At 44.2% G+C, this 18,964-nt stretch overlaps 1 protein-coding gene across 1 annotated transcript in view; it reads left to right on the top strand.

Moving 5' to 3' along the window:
* The first annotated feature begins 6,593 nt into the window (after positions 1 to 6,593).
* The window catches only part of PGM5 (phosphoglucomutase 5), a 60,320-nt gene continuing 47,949 nt past the window's right edge, over positions 6,594 to 18,964 (top strand). The window contains exons 1-6 of the mRNA XM_015848859.2: positions 6,594 to 7,027; positions 10,884 to 11,046; positions 12,836 to 12,982; positions 14,466 to 14,591; positions 16,664 to 16,854; positions 17,897 to 18,051. Coding sequence (XP_015704345.2) covers positions 6,767 to 7,027; positions 10,884 to 11,046; positions 12,836 to 12,982; positions 14,466 to 14,591; positions 16,664 to 16,854; positions 17,897 to 18,051 — 1,043 coding nt within the window. The 5' untranslated portion in view covers positions 6,594 to 6,766. The remainder of the gene's footprint in view (positions 7,028 to 10,883; positions 11,047 to 12,835; positions 12,983 to 14,465; positions 14,592 to 16,663; positions 16,855 to 17,896; positions 18,052 to 18,964) is intronic.

Genomic DNA, 18,964 nt, shown 5'->3' on the forward strand with positions numbered 1-18,964 from the left:
CGAGATGCAAGAACCCTGACCCCTCCTGTCCGTCTCTGGTGGACAGCGACAAGTGCCCGTTTAAATCTCCCGCCGTTGCCAGGCAACGGCCACGTCAGTCCCGTCAGTCCCGTCAGTCCCGTCAGTCCCGTCAGTCCTGTCAGACACGTAGCCGCTCCCGCGAGAGCTGCCGGGCTTCTCCTCAGGACGGGGGTTCCCTGCTTGAAGGAACCGCCCGAGATCCCCCTAGAACCACGCGGTCAGTGGCTGCTCATCGGTCCGGGACGGCTCCGAGTCAGGCAACTTCGGCGATCAAAAGATACACTAAAGATACAATTCCGAGAGCGGGTGGGCAGCATTGTGGTGTCTGCGTGCTCAAGCTGTGAGTTCAGAGAGGTGGCCCACCTCTGCCATTGCGGTCGTGACTCAGCGACAGTTGACAGTTGACAGCAGCTCTCTCGTCCTTACGCCTGAGCTGCCTGAGCTCAGGCCTGTGCTGGGCCCTGACTTCCTGCAGGCAGCCTGGAAGGATCTGGAGGAGCTGGTGGAGCGGGACAGCCTGCCATGTCACTGCTGCACTTCAGCTGAGATCCAAAGCTGCACTGGAAAAGGCAACATAGGCTCCTTGAAAGTAGCCAGCAGAGCACAGGCAAAGCTGTTGCCAGTCTGCCCCACTGGATGCCTGTGGTGCGCTGATACCTACAGAGCCCTCACAGTCCATATGGCCCGGAAAAGCCTGGAAGTGCGCATGGCCGCCCTGCCCAAATTGCTCTTGATCTCCCATCAGCTGGCACGGGAAAGACAATGCAGCCATGTCCTGCCCAAGCCCATCAAGCCAGGGCAGACCCAGGCCAACGGCAAATGCATTGCAGGCAACGTTCTGAAGAAGAAATAGAAGAGTGACCGTGGTGTACCCAGCCCTGGAGCTTTCCCGATACTGGTGCCATGCCCCCCCTATATTCTGCTGCCCTGGAACGTGGGTCTAGCCAGGAAGACCATCCAGCATAAGGCTAGACTCACAGCCAGGGCCGGGCTCAGGCACAGGAGCATCCCCAGAAGCAGTGCTGCCCCCAGATTGCTTTGCCTGTGTGCAAACTTGTCTGCTGCGGAGATTGCTTTGCTCCTTGTCTGCTGCAGAGATTGCTTTGCCTCCGAGACACGCAGCAGACAAGGAGCAAGAGCATTTGAGCAGCAGATACGTTGCAACGGGGAGCTGCGCTGGTGGAAGGTCAACCAGCTGAGGAGCGTGATCCTGGCGTTCCTGTGCCAGGTGGGGCCGGACAGGGACACCCAGATGCAGTGCATAGAGCACGCCCTGGTACCCATCACCAGCAGGTGCTGTCGGAGCTGCCGGGGCGCAGGCCTGTGATGGGCCCTGACTTCCTGCAGGCAGCCTCGAAGGATCTGGAGGAGCTGGTGGAGCGGGACAGCCTGTCATGTCACTGCTGCACTTCAGCTGAGGTCCAAAGCTGCACTGGACATCTGCAGTACCATAGCGCTTCCTGGCCCTGGCAACACCTGGAAGCTAAAGGATGCCAGCTGTCAGACAGACTGTGCAGGCTTTTGTGTGACTGACATCAAATCCAGGAGCCAGTGCGTCAGCAAAGCGCTTGCCGTCATCCCAAAGCTGCCGTTCGGTCAGAAGACTTTTGGGAAGCTCTCCATGCACATTGCCAGCTCGCCGCTCCTGTTTACGCCGCTTCGCCCCCCCCGCCCTGGATTGGACGGACTCCGGACTGGGAGCGGAGGCACCTGGCCGCGGGGAAAGGGGCGGCGGGAAACAACAGCCCCCAGCAACAAGAAAGAGTAAAGCCTGGTAACAGAGACGGCGCAGTCGCAGAAGCACGAGAGCCCGGCCACTCGGAAGAAATAAAAAACTATATGTTAGTTTATAGTCATAAAAATGACTATAAAAGCAAGTGGCCAGATGGTGGGGGGCTGTTGGCTCCCCGGGCCGGCCAGTGCTGTGGTGCTGCTTGATAGCTTACTCAAATTAAATAAATTATTTATGCTTTGGAAGCGGATTTGGTCTAATTCATGACAAGGATAAGCCCCGGCAAGTTGGCTGGAGCTTCTCCTCCCCTGTGGCCGTGCACCAGGAACAGGCCGTCAGCTCCTTCTGCAGGCTGGCACATTGAGGTGATGCAGGGCAAGTCCTTTGGTCACCTTGGCCTGTGATCCAGGAGTCATCCCAGCCTGATCTGTGTGGATGGGGATGGGGAAAGCAGCATGAAGCAGGGATAACCAAGGCTGCAGAATAGTGTCCGTTATCCTCCCAGCACAGGCAGCCACCAAAGAGCTCCCTTGCACTGGCCACACCGTGCATATGGAAAGAATAGGGTTCTTGCACTGCTGATGCAGCTTCTGGTCACTCCCACTTATCTCTTAGGCAGCCTGGAAGGCCAAGCATATCCTGGGCTGAATTAGAAAAGGGGTGGCCAGCAGGGGAAGGGAAGTGATTGTCTCCCTCCTGTGAGGCCCCATCTGCATCATTGCATCAATAGACAAGGGAAGAGTCACCCATGCCTATCTATCTTGACTTCTGTAAGGACATAGAGATTTTGGAAAGGGTCCAGAGGAGGGCCACAAAGATGATCAGGGGGATGAAGCACCTCCCCTATGAGGACAGGCTGAGGGAGTTGGGTTTGTTCAGCCTAGAGAAGAGAAGGTTGCGGGGTGACCTCATTGCAGCCTTTCAATACCTGAAGGGAACCTACACCCAGGAGGGGAGTAAACGCTTCTAAAGGGCTGACAATAGCAGGACATGGGGAAATGGTTTTAAGTTAAAAGAGGGAAGATTTAGGTTGGATGTTAGGGGGAAGTTCTTCACTAGGAGAGTGGTTAGGCCCTGGAACAGGCTGCCCAGGGAGGTTGTGGATGCTCCGTCCTTGGAGGTGTTCAAGGCCAGGTTGGACGGGGACCTGGGCAACCTGATCTAGTAAATGTGTATGTTTGGTGGCCCTGCTAGGCAGGGGGGCTGGAACTACATGATCCTTGAGGTCTCTTCCAACCTGGGTTATTCTGTGATTCTGTGATTCTGTAAGGCCTTTGGCACAGTAATTCACAACATCCTTTTCTCCACATTGGGAAGATATAAATTTGATTGGTGAACTTTTCTACAAATGAAGAGTTGGATGTAGGATTGGGTCCAGAGAGAGCTGGTCAGTGGCTCAGTGTCTGGATGGAGTTTGGTGATGATTGGTGTCTGCCAGGGGTTGGTGCTGGGGCTGATTACCTTTAATATGTTCATTAATGATACTGACAGTGGGGTTGAGTGCACCCTTAGCAAGCTTGTGGATGGCACCAAGCTGTGGGGTGCAGTTGACATTCCAGATGGACGGGATGCCATCTGGAGGGACCTAGACAGTGCTGAGCAATGGGCACAAGTAACTTTATGAGATTCTATAAATCCAAGTACAAGATGTTGCACCTGAGCAGAGGCAAACCCAATACCAATACCACCTGTGGGATGAAAGGATTCAGTGCAGCCCTGCCAAAAAACACCTGGCAATGTGCCCTTGTGTCATGGTTTTGTAATGTTGCTGTCAATATTCCACATCACAACATCATGTGCAGTATGGATCACTGAAAGGTTCATACTCCAGTTCCGTGGAATAAGCCCTGAAGTTTCCTGTTCATTGTGGGAGAGTCAGACCAGATGGCCATCAGAGGTCCCTTCCAACTCTGAGGTTTCTGTGATTCTATAATTCTGTGAAAGCTTAGCACCTTAGAAGACAAACATTCAAACTATTAGACAAGCCAGGTACTTGACCAGGAAATTAGAATTTGGAGCCTACTAAGTGAATTATCCTCAATGGGAAATTCTGTTATTGTCTCCAGAGAGAACAGACTTTTATTCCAGTCAGGCAGTTATCCCATCTGTTCCCTTCTCACAGGATTTCACTGTTTGTTTTTGTTAGCTTGTTTGTTTTAATGGTCAAATATTCTGTTATCAGAATACAATAAATTAGTATTTGCTACCATCTAGTGGTAGCATTTATTTTATTGCCTCTACATGCTTTGTTCTGCAATAACGTTCTTTTCTCCTCGGAAATTCCTAAGCTGATCTTGACTTCATGCTTCTTTGCAGTAGTAAAGGCAAGGAAGGAGAAGCCTGCGTACTTTTAGTGATGGATCTTTTTACATTCATGGTGATATTTTTCTCTTCCTTTCCAAATGTTTTTTTCTTTAAAACAAAGAGAATTTTGTCTTCAGCTTTTTGTTGAAGGATTTTACTGACACCACTGCGACATGGGATGACGACATCCAAGGTACGTTAGGAGCTAAACTTGTGCTTTCTGCCACCACCATCAGTGAAGGAGGGTGAATTTAATGAGCTAAGTGAAAAGAACACTTCAGTATTTGAAGAACGTGAAAGCTGCAGATGGATGCTGGTGTATGAAATGCTCACTTCTGTTATAGACCACGCATGCTGTGCTGCTACTCTGTTTAGCTCTGTAGGTACCGGGAGCAATTTATGTGTTTTGAAGAACTGTCCAGCCTGATACCTCATCTTTGCCACATTAAAAGATAGTTTTGTTGATGGCTGTTGGAGTACACAAGCTCTGATAAGACAGTGCAATAAGGTAGCAGAAAAAAAAAAAAAAAAAGAAAAGAAAAAGAAAAAGAAAAAGGAGAGCTATGAATGTTAAACGTGGAAGGCTGCATTGTGCCCAAGTACCAGTGTGCAGGAAACGTTGCCTGCATCACTCCTGGGAAAGGGTGATGGAAGATAAAGAAGGCTGTGTCATAACATACCTTTGATGAAGAGAAAGCACTGGGAAAAACAGATGTGGCATCCCTGAAGTCATCACTCTTAAGCTTGTCTGAACCTCTCTAAGTTCATCAAGGCCAAGCGCCAGGTCTGCCCCTGCGTTGAGTACAGATACATGTTGGGCCGAGAAATGGCTTGAGAGCAGCCCCGAGGAGAAGGATCTGGGGCTGTTGGTTGAGGTAAGATTCAATATGAGCTGGCAATGCGTGCTTGCAGCCCAGAAGGCCAAAAGTACCCTAGATTTAAATTTAAATTGTGTTCTGTCACGCTATGAAGTTGATTTTTATTTTAACCACCATTTAACCATTTAAACACAACTCACGCCACACTCTGGGAATACTAAGAATATATTTAGTTATCATTTTCCAGGAAAGCATTTCAAGCTCTTAATATCATCCCATTCTGATAAGTATTCCTTTGTTCTGTGATACATAGCATTAAGCACTTAATTTACTGCAGTACTGGCCATCCATAGAGACCTTGCATTTCCTATGAAATTTACTGGGAGCACAGCTATCTCTGGGACTTCTACTGTTATAAAGAATGAAGACCTTCTCCAGGTATAAGTACACCAACATAAGGCTAAGGCACATAGAAAACAAACAAATAAAAATGGTTCATTCAATTCAAGTTTTGTATTAGAATGTTCAGGCCCTGAATCACTTTAAATCATCTGTAGCAGTGCCTTTTGATGCCAATAAATTCCTCCAACAGAGCTAAGACTCCTGCCCGCTTCAGTGGGTAAGTTTAGCTGCTTGGCCTAGCCTCTGGTTGCATGGATGGCATTCTGTGAGAGCATTGGTTACTGGAGAAGGTGTGGATGAACACCGGAGCATCATGAGTAAGAGACGGTCATAAACTGTTGTACGCTAGCTTTCCTGACCACTAAAAGCCTACAGAGGCTCAATAGCATGGCTGAGTTACCCTGATTTCTTTTCATCAGCGGAGCTTCACTGAGGATCTCAGTCTCACGACTCTCCCCTCGTGATCAATTAAAACTACAAGCAGACTAAAGCACTTTTCTGCTCACCTCTGGTGTGTGGACCCAGCGTGAAGCAAGCATTTGGATGGAAAATTTCAGCTGGTGCCTGACAGCCACAAGCATCTGTAAACACAGCCTTTGTACTGGGAAATGACAGGCATCTCTGCAGCAGTGCTACCACCTCTGTACTGACTTTAAGTAAAATGAACACCCGTGCCAACGAGCTCCTGCCAGACCCACACAAAACACGTAACACCTGACAGTCTTTACTCAGGGAGGCACAGGCAGTGCTTCTTGGACACGCAGGGAGCAAAGCAGCACGGCAACTCGCATCTTCTGTTACCCTGCCAGATCAGCTCTTTGCTATGGCTCCCAGCTCACGATGGGGGAACATAAAACAAACCCCAAAGCCTTCCTAACCCTGCTTAGGATTCAAGAGACCCTGCTGTGGGCAATGACAGAAAGAAAACCGTCCCGGTTGCTTCAGCGTTTGTCCGGACAGAGGCTGCCCGGCAGAGGCGCGCGGCTCCCGCAGCCGGAGGGGGCGGCCGGGGCCGTCTGCGGCGCTGACAGAGCGTGATCCCCCCGAGCAAGTGTGTGTTGCTGGCTCTCCCTCTCCCCCAGCCTCCGGTTACAGCTCTGGCAGGAGACCGCGATTCTCGGCGTTGCTTTCTAGGGTTATTTTTGGCCGCGGCCGCCGCACGCTGACGGCACGGCTCTGGGAAGTCCCGCGCGTCCCTGCGCGCAGCACGGCGCCGGCGGGGCTCCGCCGAACGGGGAAGGGGCGGCGCGACCCCGCGCCCTCCCAGGCACCCCCGCTGCGCCGCTCTCCCACCGCCCCCCGGGCCTCCGAGGGGCGAGCCGACCCGCCTCCGTCCCGCGGGGGCCGGCCGTCAGGGAGCCCGAGCCCGCGCCGCTGAGGCGGACGGAACCGCCTCTCTTCGCCCCGCCGTTGGCTCCGACCGGGAGCCTGTGTGAGGCCGCCGCTCCGCAGTGGAGCCGCGGCCGGGCGGGCGGCACCGGGCATCGCTATGGAGAGGAACCCCATCCCGGTGCTGACGGTGCAGACGACGCCCTACGAGGACCAGCGGCCGACGGGCGGCGGGGGGCTGCGGCGCCCCACGGGGCTTTTCGAGAGCCAGCGCAACTACCTGCCCAACTTCGTGCAGAGCCTGCTCTCCTCCGTCGATCTCCGCGACCGCCAGGGCTGCACCATGGTGGTGGGCAGCGACGGCCGCTACTTCAGCAAGACGGCCATCGAGATCGTCGTCCAGATGGCCGCGGCCAACGGGGTAAGCGCGGGGCCTCCCGGCGAGGCTGGCGGTACCGGCGTGTAACCCGGGTATTGCGGGCCGACCGTGGTGCTGCACACCTCGTTTGGAGCTGAGTCGGGGTTGGAAGCCGAAAAACACACCTGGCTCTGCGGAGAAAGTGTAGCAGAGTCAAAAATAAATGCGTGGAAAGCGAGGACATTGGATGTGTGCTTTTTGCCCACAGTCTTTTAGGGATGCTCAAGGAAAGTGGCGTTATTAAACAAAGAGGAATTTAGCAATTTGGCTGTGGCTTCAGAAAAGAATTGTTCTTCTCTGTTAATTTAATGAATGAGATAATAATGAGGACAGTAGTGACAACCCATCTGATCAGATGGCTTACAGCATATTTTGCTCAAATGTGAAAAAAACTCAAGATGGAAACTGATGTTTTCTGATAGTTGTGCAAACCCCTTGGTCGGTTTATAGATACAGAAATCTGGGAAGTACTAGGCAGCATGGGCTTGAAGCCTCCTCTCTAAAACAGAGATGAAGCTGCTGTCCCTCCTAAACATGGAGCTGAGCATACAGCCAGCACAGGCAGTGGGGAGCAGTGGGAGCCCATTGCTCACAGCTGGGAGCTGTGAGACCCAGAGGAGTGCCTTGCCTCATGTCCTCTCACTGCTGGCTCTGCAGGGGAAGCTCTGTCACTGTAGGGTGCCAGGAGAAAGCACAGCAGGGGCTGCTCTGCCAAGACTGTGGTCGCCCACTGCTCTTGTGAGTGCAGTGAGCTGCAGCTGCAAGGTGACCACAAGGACTGAGATCTGGGGGAGACCAGAAATGTAGGGCTTAGAAGGCTGAGGGGTTCTCAGGTGGGCTGAGATGCGGTCAGGACTCTGTCCTGGCTGATGTTGCTGTCAGCTTGCTTCCTTCCAGCTTCTCATGTCACATTTCCCATTTTGTTCTGCTCCCCCTGCAGATTAGGTCTTTTTGACCTCAGGAGGCTTCCTGTTTAGCCTGTTTCTGGCACTTTGCTCTAACAGGGTTTCCCCTTCCTTAAGTTATTGCAGCTTTCTTGGAAGTGCGGTTTCTCCTTACTGTTTTCTGAAGCCAAGAAACAAGAGTGTCTGCTGGCAGTTCCCACAGATTCCTGAATTCAAGCACCATACTCTGGCTGGGGACACAGTCCTGGTAAATTCAGGAGGTTGGTGGTTGGGGCTGACATTAATCCTGCTCCCACGTACTCATGCTCCATTCCCCGTTGGCCTGCTGGCTGCTTCTCTGTTTCTCTGCAGCACGCTGTAAGTGCATAAGCCTCACTTTTTTTTTGCCTCCAAGGAATACTCATTACATGTTTTATTCTTTGATTGCTAATATATGACAGATGAGAAATTATCTAAGCCTCCCCAAAGGCATTGTTTAATGCTGTGCTGTATGGTTCGGGTGGAGAACTTGAATACTGCTGAGGGCAAATACCTCTCCTTTTGGCCAAGGCAAATGTCACTACAAGGAGCCTGGCCAGCATCAAAAGGAAAAGAAAAAAAAAGCAAGCTGGCAAATGCAGGGTGAGATGAAACATGTGGAAGCTTGAAGCTGCCCTGAAAACCTTTAACCTCAGTGGAGTTCCAGGAGAGGGATGGCCAAGTAGTGCTGACAAACTGAGCCAGAGTCTCCTTCCAGGAAGACACATTCTGAGTTCTTTGGTTAATTGTGCCTACCGAGTATAAAAATAAAGGGGATTTTCTGATATCAACTGTAAACGTATTTGCCCTTTAGAGTCGCTAGGTTCCCCTTGTTCTAATTTGGTGACTCACCCCGCATTCTCCCTGCCTTAGCAGCCTAGCACAGTTGGCACAGGCCCCAGGACAAGGAATGAGCCGAGGCCCCCTGCCCAGTCAGCTGCCGCTGCTTGCCCTGCTGTCCTGTCGTCATTGAGCCCTCTGCTCACCCTGTGGGCTGGGGCTGCAGGTACACCATGGTCACAGCTTCTGGGCTTCCAGTGCTGGCAGTGGCTACAGAGTAGTGCATGCTATGCAGTAGCCATCGGCACATGATTCGTCATGTCCTTCTATTTGGAGAGATTTTTATTTTTGAGGCACGGTTTAGAGTAAGTTCAAATTAGAAATTCTGATGTCCATATCTGATCAGAAACGGATGAGTTGATGATCATGCTTAGCCTATGGAGAGTCACAGCAACATTATAGAGGTCATGAAGCATTGCTAATAATGCCGTGAAAGCTTAAGATGGCAAAGAATTTTCCAGCTGTTTTTGGAGTGTGCTGTTGCTTTTTGTTTCCCATAAGAATCTTATCTTCTTTCCTTACACCTGTATGGCTGAATTATTTGCTTCTATGTTAGGCGTGACACTAGGTCATCATTAGGATACTGCAGTGAAAGAAGACCCACTCCTGTGCCATCCAGGGTATAATCCACTTGCTTCATGTTATTTCAAGTTAAATTGACTGAGGCATGTGAAAGAAAATTTACTGGCAAAATCAGTTAAAACATGTGAAGTGTCTCCATTTTGATCTGCCAAATTGTTTGAAAATACAAAGCTGCATGCAGTAATACTGCATAAAAATGTTGCTGTAAAATACTAGTTAGGGTGACTATACTCTCAGCCCTAAGAGTTTGCTGAGGATCACAGTCTCTGTTGCTGCTGTTGCTACTAAAAGCAGAGTGACAAAATAGGATGTGGCACTGGGCACAGTATTAGAAGTGACATTACAAGCCTGTGATCTCGTAGCCATGCAAGTTTTTGAATTCCAAAGATAATCTTTCCATGCTATGAAACTGTCCAAGATTTCCAGAAGGATATTACTGGAACTTTAATTGTGAGTGAGTATGTGGTTGCTGGTTTAGCCCAGAGAAGTCTGTAAATCTGAGAGTTCATTACTTAAAAATTAATTATATATCAGCTTAGTACTTGATTCAGGGACATAATGAACAGCAAAGGGGTTGAGAGTGGATGAGATTGCATTCCTGCCATCAAAACGAAGAGAGGAAGATGTTTACATTTCTAAGGAGTGCTTGAATTCAGCTTCATAAAAGCACTATAGATGAAGTGAAGCTCTGCAAACAAAATAGAGTATTGTAAGACATAACTGAGTCTTCACTTGCCTTAGTGTTCTATGTGCATAATGGTTTAGAAAAGGGAGAGGAAGTACTCAAAGCAAATGTTTTCATTACTTATTTTCATCTTATTTCCCCTAATGTATATAGTATAGGCTGGAAGAAGGTTTGCTAAAGCCTGTTTTTTCTGATGCTTTGGTGCAGCGAGCAGTGATGATTAAATGATGGCACTCGTACAGCAGTCTTGGAAGAATTCTCATTTTTCTCATAGGCTGAAAAGAAGCCTTAAAAGGGCACACTCAAATTCAAAACAATTTGAAAATACCAGTGTTTCTATTTCAAATTACTACTTATACAGCACTGGTATAAATAATAAGCAATACAACTAACGGAAATCCATTTTTCTTGAACTTGGTTCTGAAAGAGCTTTGAGGCATATGCTTGAACTGCTAGCAATACCGTTGCCTCTCGTTGAGGAGTCTGGATGGAGTTCTGTCCTAAAACAAACTGTTACTAGAGAAGCTTTGGTGATTGATGGAGATATCTGGAAAGGTCTGATAGCACGATCATACCCCAGTACAGTGATGGGAGCTTGCAGTTTGCTGTTGTGTCCATGCTCCTTGCCACCCTGGGCATACAGAATACAGTATTTGTTATTAGCACTCCGGTGGAGCAATTAACCAGCTCCTGTTGTGTATTTCACTGCAACAAATATGTTCCATGGTAGGAGCTTAAGATTTCTGTTAGCCACTCTATATGCACATGTTGGTGTGCATGCTTCTTCTTCAGTATTAAAAATAATATCTTTTTTTTTTTTTCCACCTAGATCGGCAGATTGGTTATTGGGCAGAATGGTATCTTATCCACACCTGCAGTTTCATGTATTATTCGAAAGATAAAAGCGGCTGGTGGGATTATTCTAACAGCCAGCCACAGTCCTGGGGGACCTGGAGGAGAGTTTGGAGTCAAGTTTGAGGTTGCAAATGGAGGTAGGTGTTTTGTTCTTTTTTTGGTTAACATGTTTATGGCATTGCATCTCAATATGATTAAAATCCAGGGATAGCCAACTATGGTTGATTATTGGTTATTCTTTCACAGTCTACTATTTAACAGCTTTGAAGGAAATAAGCATATTTGTTCTTTATTTTTTCTCAAGGGTATGAGTGTCATTGTTTACATGCATATGTTCAGTCAGTATTAAACATTCATTAAAGCCTTGAGATACCTCATTCAGTGAGGTTTACTGTCCCATCTTCATTTTACTTAGTCTGCTGGACTGTTGTAACAGTTTTCATCCTTCTGCCTATGAGGGAGCACTCTTTTTTTCATGTTTCTTTGTTGGTTGTCTTGGCAATTAATTAAGCATATGATTTCAGAAGTGCTGTAAGCAGTGTAACTCAGTATATGTTTCACATATGGAAAAAAGCATCGTTTGTGTTGTCCAGGAAAAAAATCTGTGCTTATCCAAGGGGACTTGTACTATTCCAGCTGTCTCAGTTCTGCTCTTGAATTATGCAGTTTGTGTGTACAGCTAATGATGTCTCGTGCAGTGAAATTTTTAAGTTGATGCATGTAGTTATGTCATGCTTTATAAGTTTTATGTTACTGGTCTGTGAAACCCAATGATTTTTACAAATGCTGAAGCCTTGTATGCCTCATAAATGTATGATGCTTTCCTTCTGAAAATCTCAAAATGCCTTGAAAATCACCCTGTCAAGGCTGGTGTAATGCAAATGAAACCTGTCCTTATCTTGTGAGTGGGTTTGGGATGGGAACAGTAAGAAATCATTTGCTAAGCGAGATAAATCTAAGTGACTACCATGTGTTGTATTTATTGCCTTGGATCGTCAGGTATGCCATGTCTGAGATGTTAGACACTGATTCATGTAGTAAGGCTGCACAGAGTACAGCAGCATTGTTGCAGGTGGTAAGCATCCAGTGGTGAAAAGAAGGAGGCATTTAATTAGGAGCGAGTGAAAATAAAAATACAGGAGGTCATTTTTCCAGGTTGTAAGAGTGGCTTTTGTATAACTAAAGAAGAATTAGAGAAGACAGAATGGTCTTCTGGTCATTTTGCGTCAAGCCTGCAACTCTTATTAGGATGACAGTAATTATTTAAAAACATAGCCAGTCTTCAGGATTTGCTAATAACAATGCACATTTAAGAAGCAATTTCTCTTTCACAGTGACTTAAGCTGTTGCAGATCACAATTGCTTGTTAAGTGATTAAATTATCTTCATTCATATGAATGTGACATTAGGACGTTGATTGGCTGTCAAACTGTGGAGGAGCATTTAGTGATATTCTGTGCCCAAGGAAATTATAGGAGATGCCAGACAGTCTCAGCTTCACAGTTGTGCATTTGCAGAAAGACCTGTGAGACACCAGAAGATGCTTCTGAAAGGCAGGTTTTCCATTAGAACATGTGTTGAGGTTCACTGTAGAAGAAAAAATGGCAACGTTTTTGTGTCTCAGTCACTAAGAAGAATGATTGAACTTTTTTCTCCATGTTGGTTACTGCCTTAAATACTTACTGTGAAACAAAGTGGTATGAGAATGCACTGTATTCCCATATTCTGTTTTTCATTTTCTTCAAAAAATGTCCTGCAGGCTACATAATACTTTACATCAGTGCACTTCTGGGGGCTTACTCTTCAAAAGAGCTGATAAGTTCTGTATTTATTTTTTTTTAAACCAGCAATTTTTTATTTTTTTATTTTTTATCCTATGGAACTTTCATTTAAAAATATGACCTGACAAGTTCTCTTCTCTTATAGGACCTGCTCCAGATATAGTTTCAGATAAAATTTATCAAATCAGCAAAACCTTGGAGGAATATGCCATTTGTCCTGATCTCAGAGTTGATTTATCTCGCTTAGGAAGACAAGAGTTTGATCTGGAGAACAAATTCAAACCTTTCCGAGGTATGAGTGAAGGCTTTTATGCATGCTACATACAGGTGTTGATTCTAGGTGGCAGAATTGCTGCAGAATCATAAACAGTAATTATTTAAGCAGAGCATTATTTCTTTAGAATTTCTTACTGCTACTGGATCTCAAAATACTCGGTGATGCAGGTAAACGTTGTATTCATTTTGCCCACAGGAAAACAAACAAACAAAAAATCAGGTGGCATAAAAATAGATTAAAAACAATTTCTTTTGTTTATTTGTTTGCTTGTTTGTTTTCTAATTTGAGAAAAAAAAGTTATTTCCCAGTAATCTCTGGAAAGACAAACTGTTCTGGGACAATATAGCTACTGGGGACTCCAGGGAAGTATTGCAATTGGTCAACTGAAAACAAGTTATTTGGATTTGGCAGGAGCTAGAATAATTTTTAGGCTTGAATTTTACATGCACTTTATCTTAACACGTATGAGCAGTTCTGTGGATGTTGTGGCATTTGTTCATATATGTAAAAATTGGAACCTACATAAACTTTATTGTGAGCAGAGCTGACAAGTTATACTGAAATGCAGTTTTTGAGATCTTTGAGAATTTTATCGTGTGCCAGATAATTGACTCGTTTTCCAGTAGGTTTTACAGATTACTTTTCAGCTGTGGGGACTATTTTTTAGTTCTTGTTTCTAGTTCAAGTGTAGTTTATTCTAAGCTTTTTTCTTAGGCAGTGTGTTTATGTTTTACCCCGAAGAAGATCACTGGGGTGAGGTCAGCATTTCTGAGGAACATAGTTTAACTTGTAACTAAAGTATTTCAAGATATTTGTTAAGCCATATAAAAGAGCATTTGTATAGCATTCTTTTAAATTTAATCAGAAAAATAACTTGTTACAAGTTGACTTAAAATCATGGCTTTGCCAGGGTAGCTGCTTTGATTCTAACAAATTTACTTTCAGTAATTAATTTCAGTTTGGTCTGTTTAATATCTGACAGAACTAGAGAAGCTGTAGCTCTCTGCCTTTGTGGCATCACTTTTCAGATTAGCAGAACTGTAACAGAAATAGCAGATGTTGTATTTGAGCCAAACTTTCTGAAGTGTGTAATGTATAAATTGCAAAATTATGGTGGTAGAACGACAATAAACTGGAGACAGATTATTTAAGTGCCAGAAATGAGCTGTGCGTCTCCTGATGAAGTGATGCACATAGATACTGCTTTTGAATAATAAAAGTTGTGCATTTTTATCAACGTGGACATCTTCCATACTCTGCAGTGCTGTAGCAAGCAAAACTGATGATGCGTGCAAGGTTTAAGGTTGATTAAAGAGTCTTTTACTTTGTCTCCTTGGCATCAGTGCCAATCTATGTTACACAGAGGTGGTGTGCTTTCTTTAATTCAGGTACATGGGTTGTGAAAAGTGTGCTGGGAGACATATGTTCCCATATGTGAGCTGTACTTCTATTTTGATATGCTGTTGATTTTTTTTTGCATTATTATTATTTTTTCTAGTGGAAATTGTTGATTCTGTGGATATCTACCTCAATCTCCTTCGAAATATCTTTGACTTCAGTGCAATCAGAAATTTGCTGACTGGACCCAACCAGATCAAAATAAGGATTGATGCCATGAATGGAGGTATGAACTTAAGATACTATCAGGACCAAAATATGAGTTCATTGTAATAGTTTTATAATAAAGGTAAATACATATACAGTGTATAAATGTCAGGCTTTTCAGAAATGCTAAAGGGTTTTCACATCAGACTGTTAACAAAATCAGTCTTAGTACTGGGCCTAACCCACTGTTAGTCCTTTCCCGAAAAGGAATTGAAGAGATATGTACGCAATAACAGTCTTTCTGTGTTTGAAAGCAAGTAGGATGAGCTGATCTTTCCATGAGTGGGTAATGAGATATGTTGCAGTGTATCATAGCCAAGGAGGTTGCAGGACAATCTCTACTCAGGAAAAATGGTTTCTATTTGTGTCCTGGGCTGCATCAAAATAGGGATGGCCTGCAGAGCAGGGGGGTGATTGTCCCCTTCTGCTCTGTCCTTGTGAGGCCCCATCTGGTGTGCTGCTTCCAATTCAGGGGCCCTCACAACAAGAAAGATGTAGAGCTTTTGAAGTAGGTCCAGAGGAGTGCCATAAAGATATAAAGAGGTCTGGAGCACCTCTTTTGCAAAGAAAGGCTCAACTTGTTTGGCCTGGAGAAGAAAAGGCTCCAGGGAGATCTTAATGCAGCCTTCCAGTACTCAGAAGGAGCTTAGATGCAGAAGGGGGACTGTCCTTTACACAGGCAGATAGTAATGAGTCAAGAGGGAATGGTTTTAAACAGAAAGAGGGAATATTAGGTTTATCTTGCTTTACAAGAAGAGTGGTGAGGCACTGGCACAGGCGGCCCAGAGAAGCTGTGGGTGCCCCATCCCTGGAGCTGACAGGCTGGACAGGCTCCTAGCAGCCTTATCTGGTGGGTGGCAGTCCTGCCTACGGCAGGGGGATTAGAACTTGATCATCATTAAGGTGCCTTTCAACCCAAGCCATTCTGTGATTCAGTGAAAATAAAGCTAAATCAGAATTAATGACTCCCAAGAATCCTCAGTGAGTTGGCTGTGCATTGAAGAACAGAATGTCTTTCATCACATACACTTATGGAGAGAATGTTATTGAAATAATGTATAGGTCTTTGATGTCCTCATATGTCACAAGGTAGTAAAATATGCTACTTAGCCATCAAACAAGCATAGATTTCAGATGCAACTAACATTACAGTTTTCTCCATAAGATCAAAATATTTAATTGTGAAATTGAAAAGTCTTCTGTACAGTTTGATAATGACGTCATTTCCAGATGCACATGTATTTAGGATCCTCTTATTTCTGAAGTGATAGAAAATACTCCTTATAGTTACTGAAAAATGTAGGTTAATTGGTTAAAGAATGGAAGTGTATATGCATTTGTTCAGCAGGTAAGATTAGGATTGGAAAATCTTATCAGGAAATTACGAGGAGGCCTGGTGTGGTAATCTGGGTTGTAGGTGAAGTAAAAAGCTACTAAAAATTGAACCTCTGTGATGTTTTTGGACACCCCACAACACTGCATATAGTAATTATGGTATGGTAGCTTGAACCATGGTCTTCGCCATATAATTAAAAAAAAAAGTTATTTTCGAATTAGTTGTAGGAAAGTTTTTACTTACTATCTACATGATGGCAGGAAAAACGTGGAAAATTTTTCAGTAGGAAAACCAGTTTAATTTCGGTATGAATGAGAAATCTGAAAGAAGTGTGTTCTCTATTTCCATTCTATTTCTGTTTATTTTCTTTTCTAGTGTGTTTGCTAAATTGTTGCTTGTAGTTCAGGACGTATAAAATAGCATATTACGTTTTATTCTAATAAGAAATACCCTTGTGCTTGTACATAAATTACTTTCCCCTAATAGCTGCTAAATAAAACTTCTATCTTTCAGTATTCAGTGGTTACTTTCTCACTTCTGCTAGTGAAGAAGTGTGTTTTAACAATTGATCAATCAACAGTTGATCTGAGTGGGGTGACCATATTCTCTTTGTAGATGAGAATTCCTTTTGCTAATAAGACAGATGTATAGAATTGCCGGAAGTATGTTTTGTATCAAGTCTCCACAGTACTGTGAAAAATGTGAATGTCAAGCATATGTTTTTGTGAATGCATGGCAGATTTATGTTTCTGCAGTTATGGGACCTTACGTGAGAAGAATCCTCTGTGATGAATTAGGAGCTCCTGCAAATTCTGCTATAAACTGTATTCCTCTGGAGGATTTTGGTGGACAGCGTCCTGATCCCAATTTAACATATGCAACTGCCTTGCTGGAGGCTATGAGAGGTGGAGAGTATGGGTTTGGAGCTGCTTTTGATGCTGATGGAGTAAGTATTCTGATTGCTGTGGAAGTTTCAACTTAGTTATTGTTTCGCCTGCTGTCAGGTATTGGATGTGGAATTATATTTGCTTTTCAGTAAGTCCTTGAGGATGAATGACATTGCTTTCAAGCATAGATGATGGCATTTGTACCTGTAAATCAAGGATGTGGAATAATTTGTTCCTACAACTGTTTGCAAGTTGAGCAGGATTTGAACCCAGAATGAGAGTTCTTTCTTCCCGTCTTCTGCCTGTCTTCTGCCTGTCTTCTGCCCTTCTTCTGCCTTTCTTCTGCCTGTCTTTCTTTTTCTTTCCCCTCCTTTTTTGTCTGTATTTGTTTTGTTCTGGTATAACATTTCTCTGGGTGTGAAAGGACAGCATATACAGGTAGTGTTAACTTGTCACAATATGTATTAACTAAAGAAAGTCAGTTTTGGTTAACACCACAAATTGAGAGATTTTTTTAGCTAATGAAGCACTGAGTTACTATCTCTCCTTGTTTTAGTTCTTATGACGTGTTATCAACATATCAGTAGAGTATTGCAAAAGCAGCTTTCTGTCAAGATTTGAGAATGATGGAAAGGTTCTGAAGGACAGAAGCTGTTTTCTGTGGTCTCTAAACACAAAATACCCACCTACTCACCATACAGTGCATGCAGTTGGTAGAAAGATTCTCCTACACAAGCATTCCCTGGCAGTAGCGGACGTACTGAAGTACAATGTAGGAGGCTCAGGCTAGGGACTGATTTGGAGGTTTTGTTTGCTGGAAGGAGTGAGAATGTGGTAGCGAGGTTATAAATCTACTGGGAAAATGCCAATAAATTTACTCTGCCCTATGAGAGATACAAGTAACCCAAAGCCTGTTATTTTTTGTTTGTTTGTTTTGGTTTTTTTTGGTTTTTGTTTTTTGTTTGTTTGTTTTTAAATATATATATATATATATATATATGTATATATATATTTTTTTTTTTAAACACCTATTGTTCATCTAAGAGTAGAAACCAAAACATAGGATATGAGAAATGTTTTTGTATTTCTTGTCTTTTCCAGGACCGCTATATGATCCTTGGCCAAAATGGTTTCTTTGTTAATGCATCTGATTCACTGGCAATTATTGCTGCCAATCTGTCTTGCATTCCATACTTCTGTCAGATGGGTGTCCGAGGATTTGGTAGGAGCATGCCCACCAGTACAGCTCTGGACAAGTAAGATGGAATATCTTTAACATGTTGGTCATTATATTGTCTCTCTGCTTTGTATTATAAAGCAATTGCATACTCACTAATTCATTTGGTTATATGCTTATGTGTTTCATAGTTCTAATTTGTTTTAAGGATGCTTTGATCTTAGCCAGTTGAATATTACTACCTTTTACTTGGATTAAAATAGTTTGATTCACCCTGAGAAGGAAATAAATTAATCAGATCTTTCTGATACTATGAAAAGTAAGGAGTAATTCTTTTTCCAAATAATTTCACCCTTTTTTCTGAGTACATAATGGCCTAATCTGGCAGCATTCCTTCTGCAAATCATGGAATTTAAAAAGAGATATAATGCAAATTCTGTACTAAGCAAGCATTTAAGAAAAAAAAAAAAGAAAAAAGCAAACCCCCCACAAAACTAGTTGTTTTAATCAGGTTAATTAATTATGTCTTTTATTATGATATCAAATGTCCTGGAAGGGGTATTTAGCAGTCATGAAATCCATTTCCAGTTCCAAGACAGGCTGAAAGTATACTTTAGCTATCTCTGACAAGGACAATTTGTTTTAACAGATTTACTGAAAAAGTGCATCCTATGTTAGCAGCCGAATTTTGAAGAAGTCTCATGCAGGCCTAAATTTTCTGTAAATCTCCTCATATGAGGATTAAACTAAGACATTATTGCCTTAGATTCTCTATGTGGAAGGAATGGTCACAGAGATAATTTTGTCTCAGTGTTAACCTGGGATATGCATTCCTGTAAGACTCGAAGAGACAGTGGCCTCTAAATATGTTTGTTTTTCTGCTTTTCTTAAAGCTGGGTAAATATGCCAGAAAGTATGAATGTATTGAAATCCCCATTATGACTAAGTGTCTACTTGACTGATCTTCTTGACCATGTTTATTTGACCTTCTG

Source organism: Coturnix japonica, chromosome Z (genome assembly GCF_054131305.1).
Source record: "Coturnix japonica strain WE chromosome Z, WE-NBRP24, whole genome shotgun sequence".
NCBI lineage: Eukaryota > Metazoa > Chordata > Aves > Galliformes > Phasianidae > Coturnix > Coturnix japonica.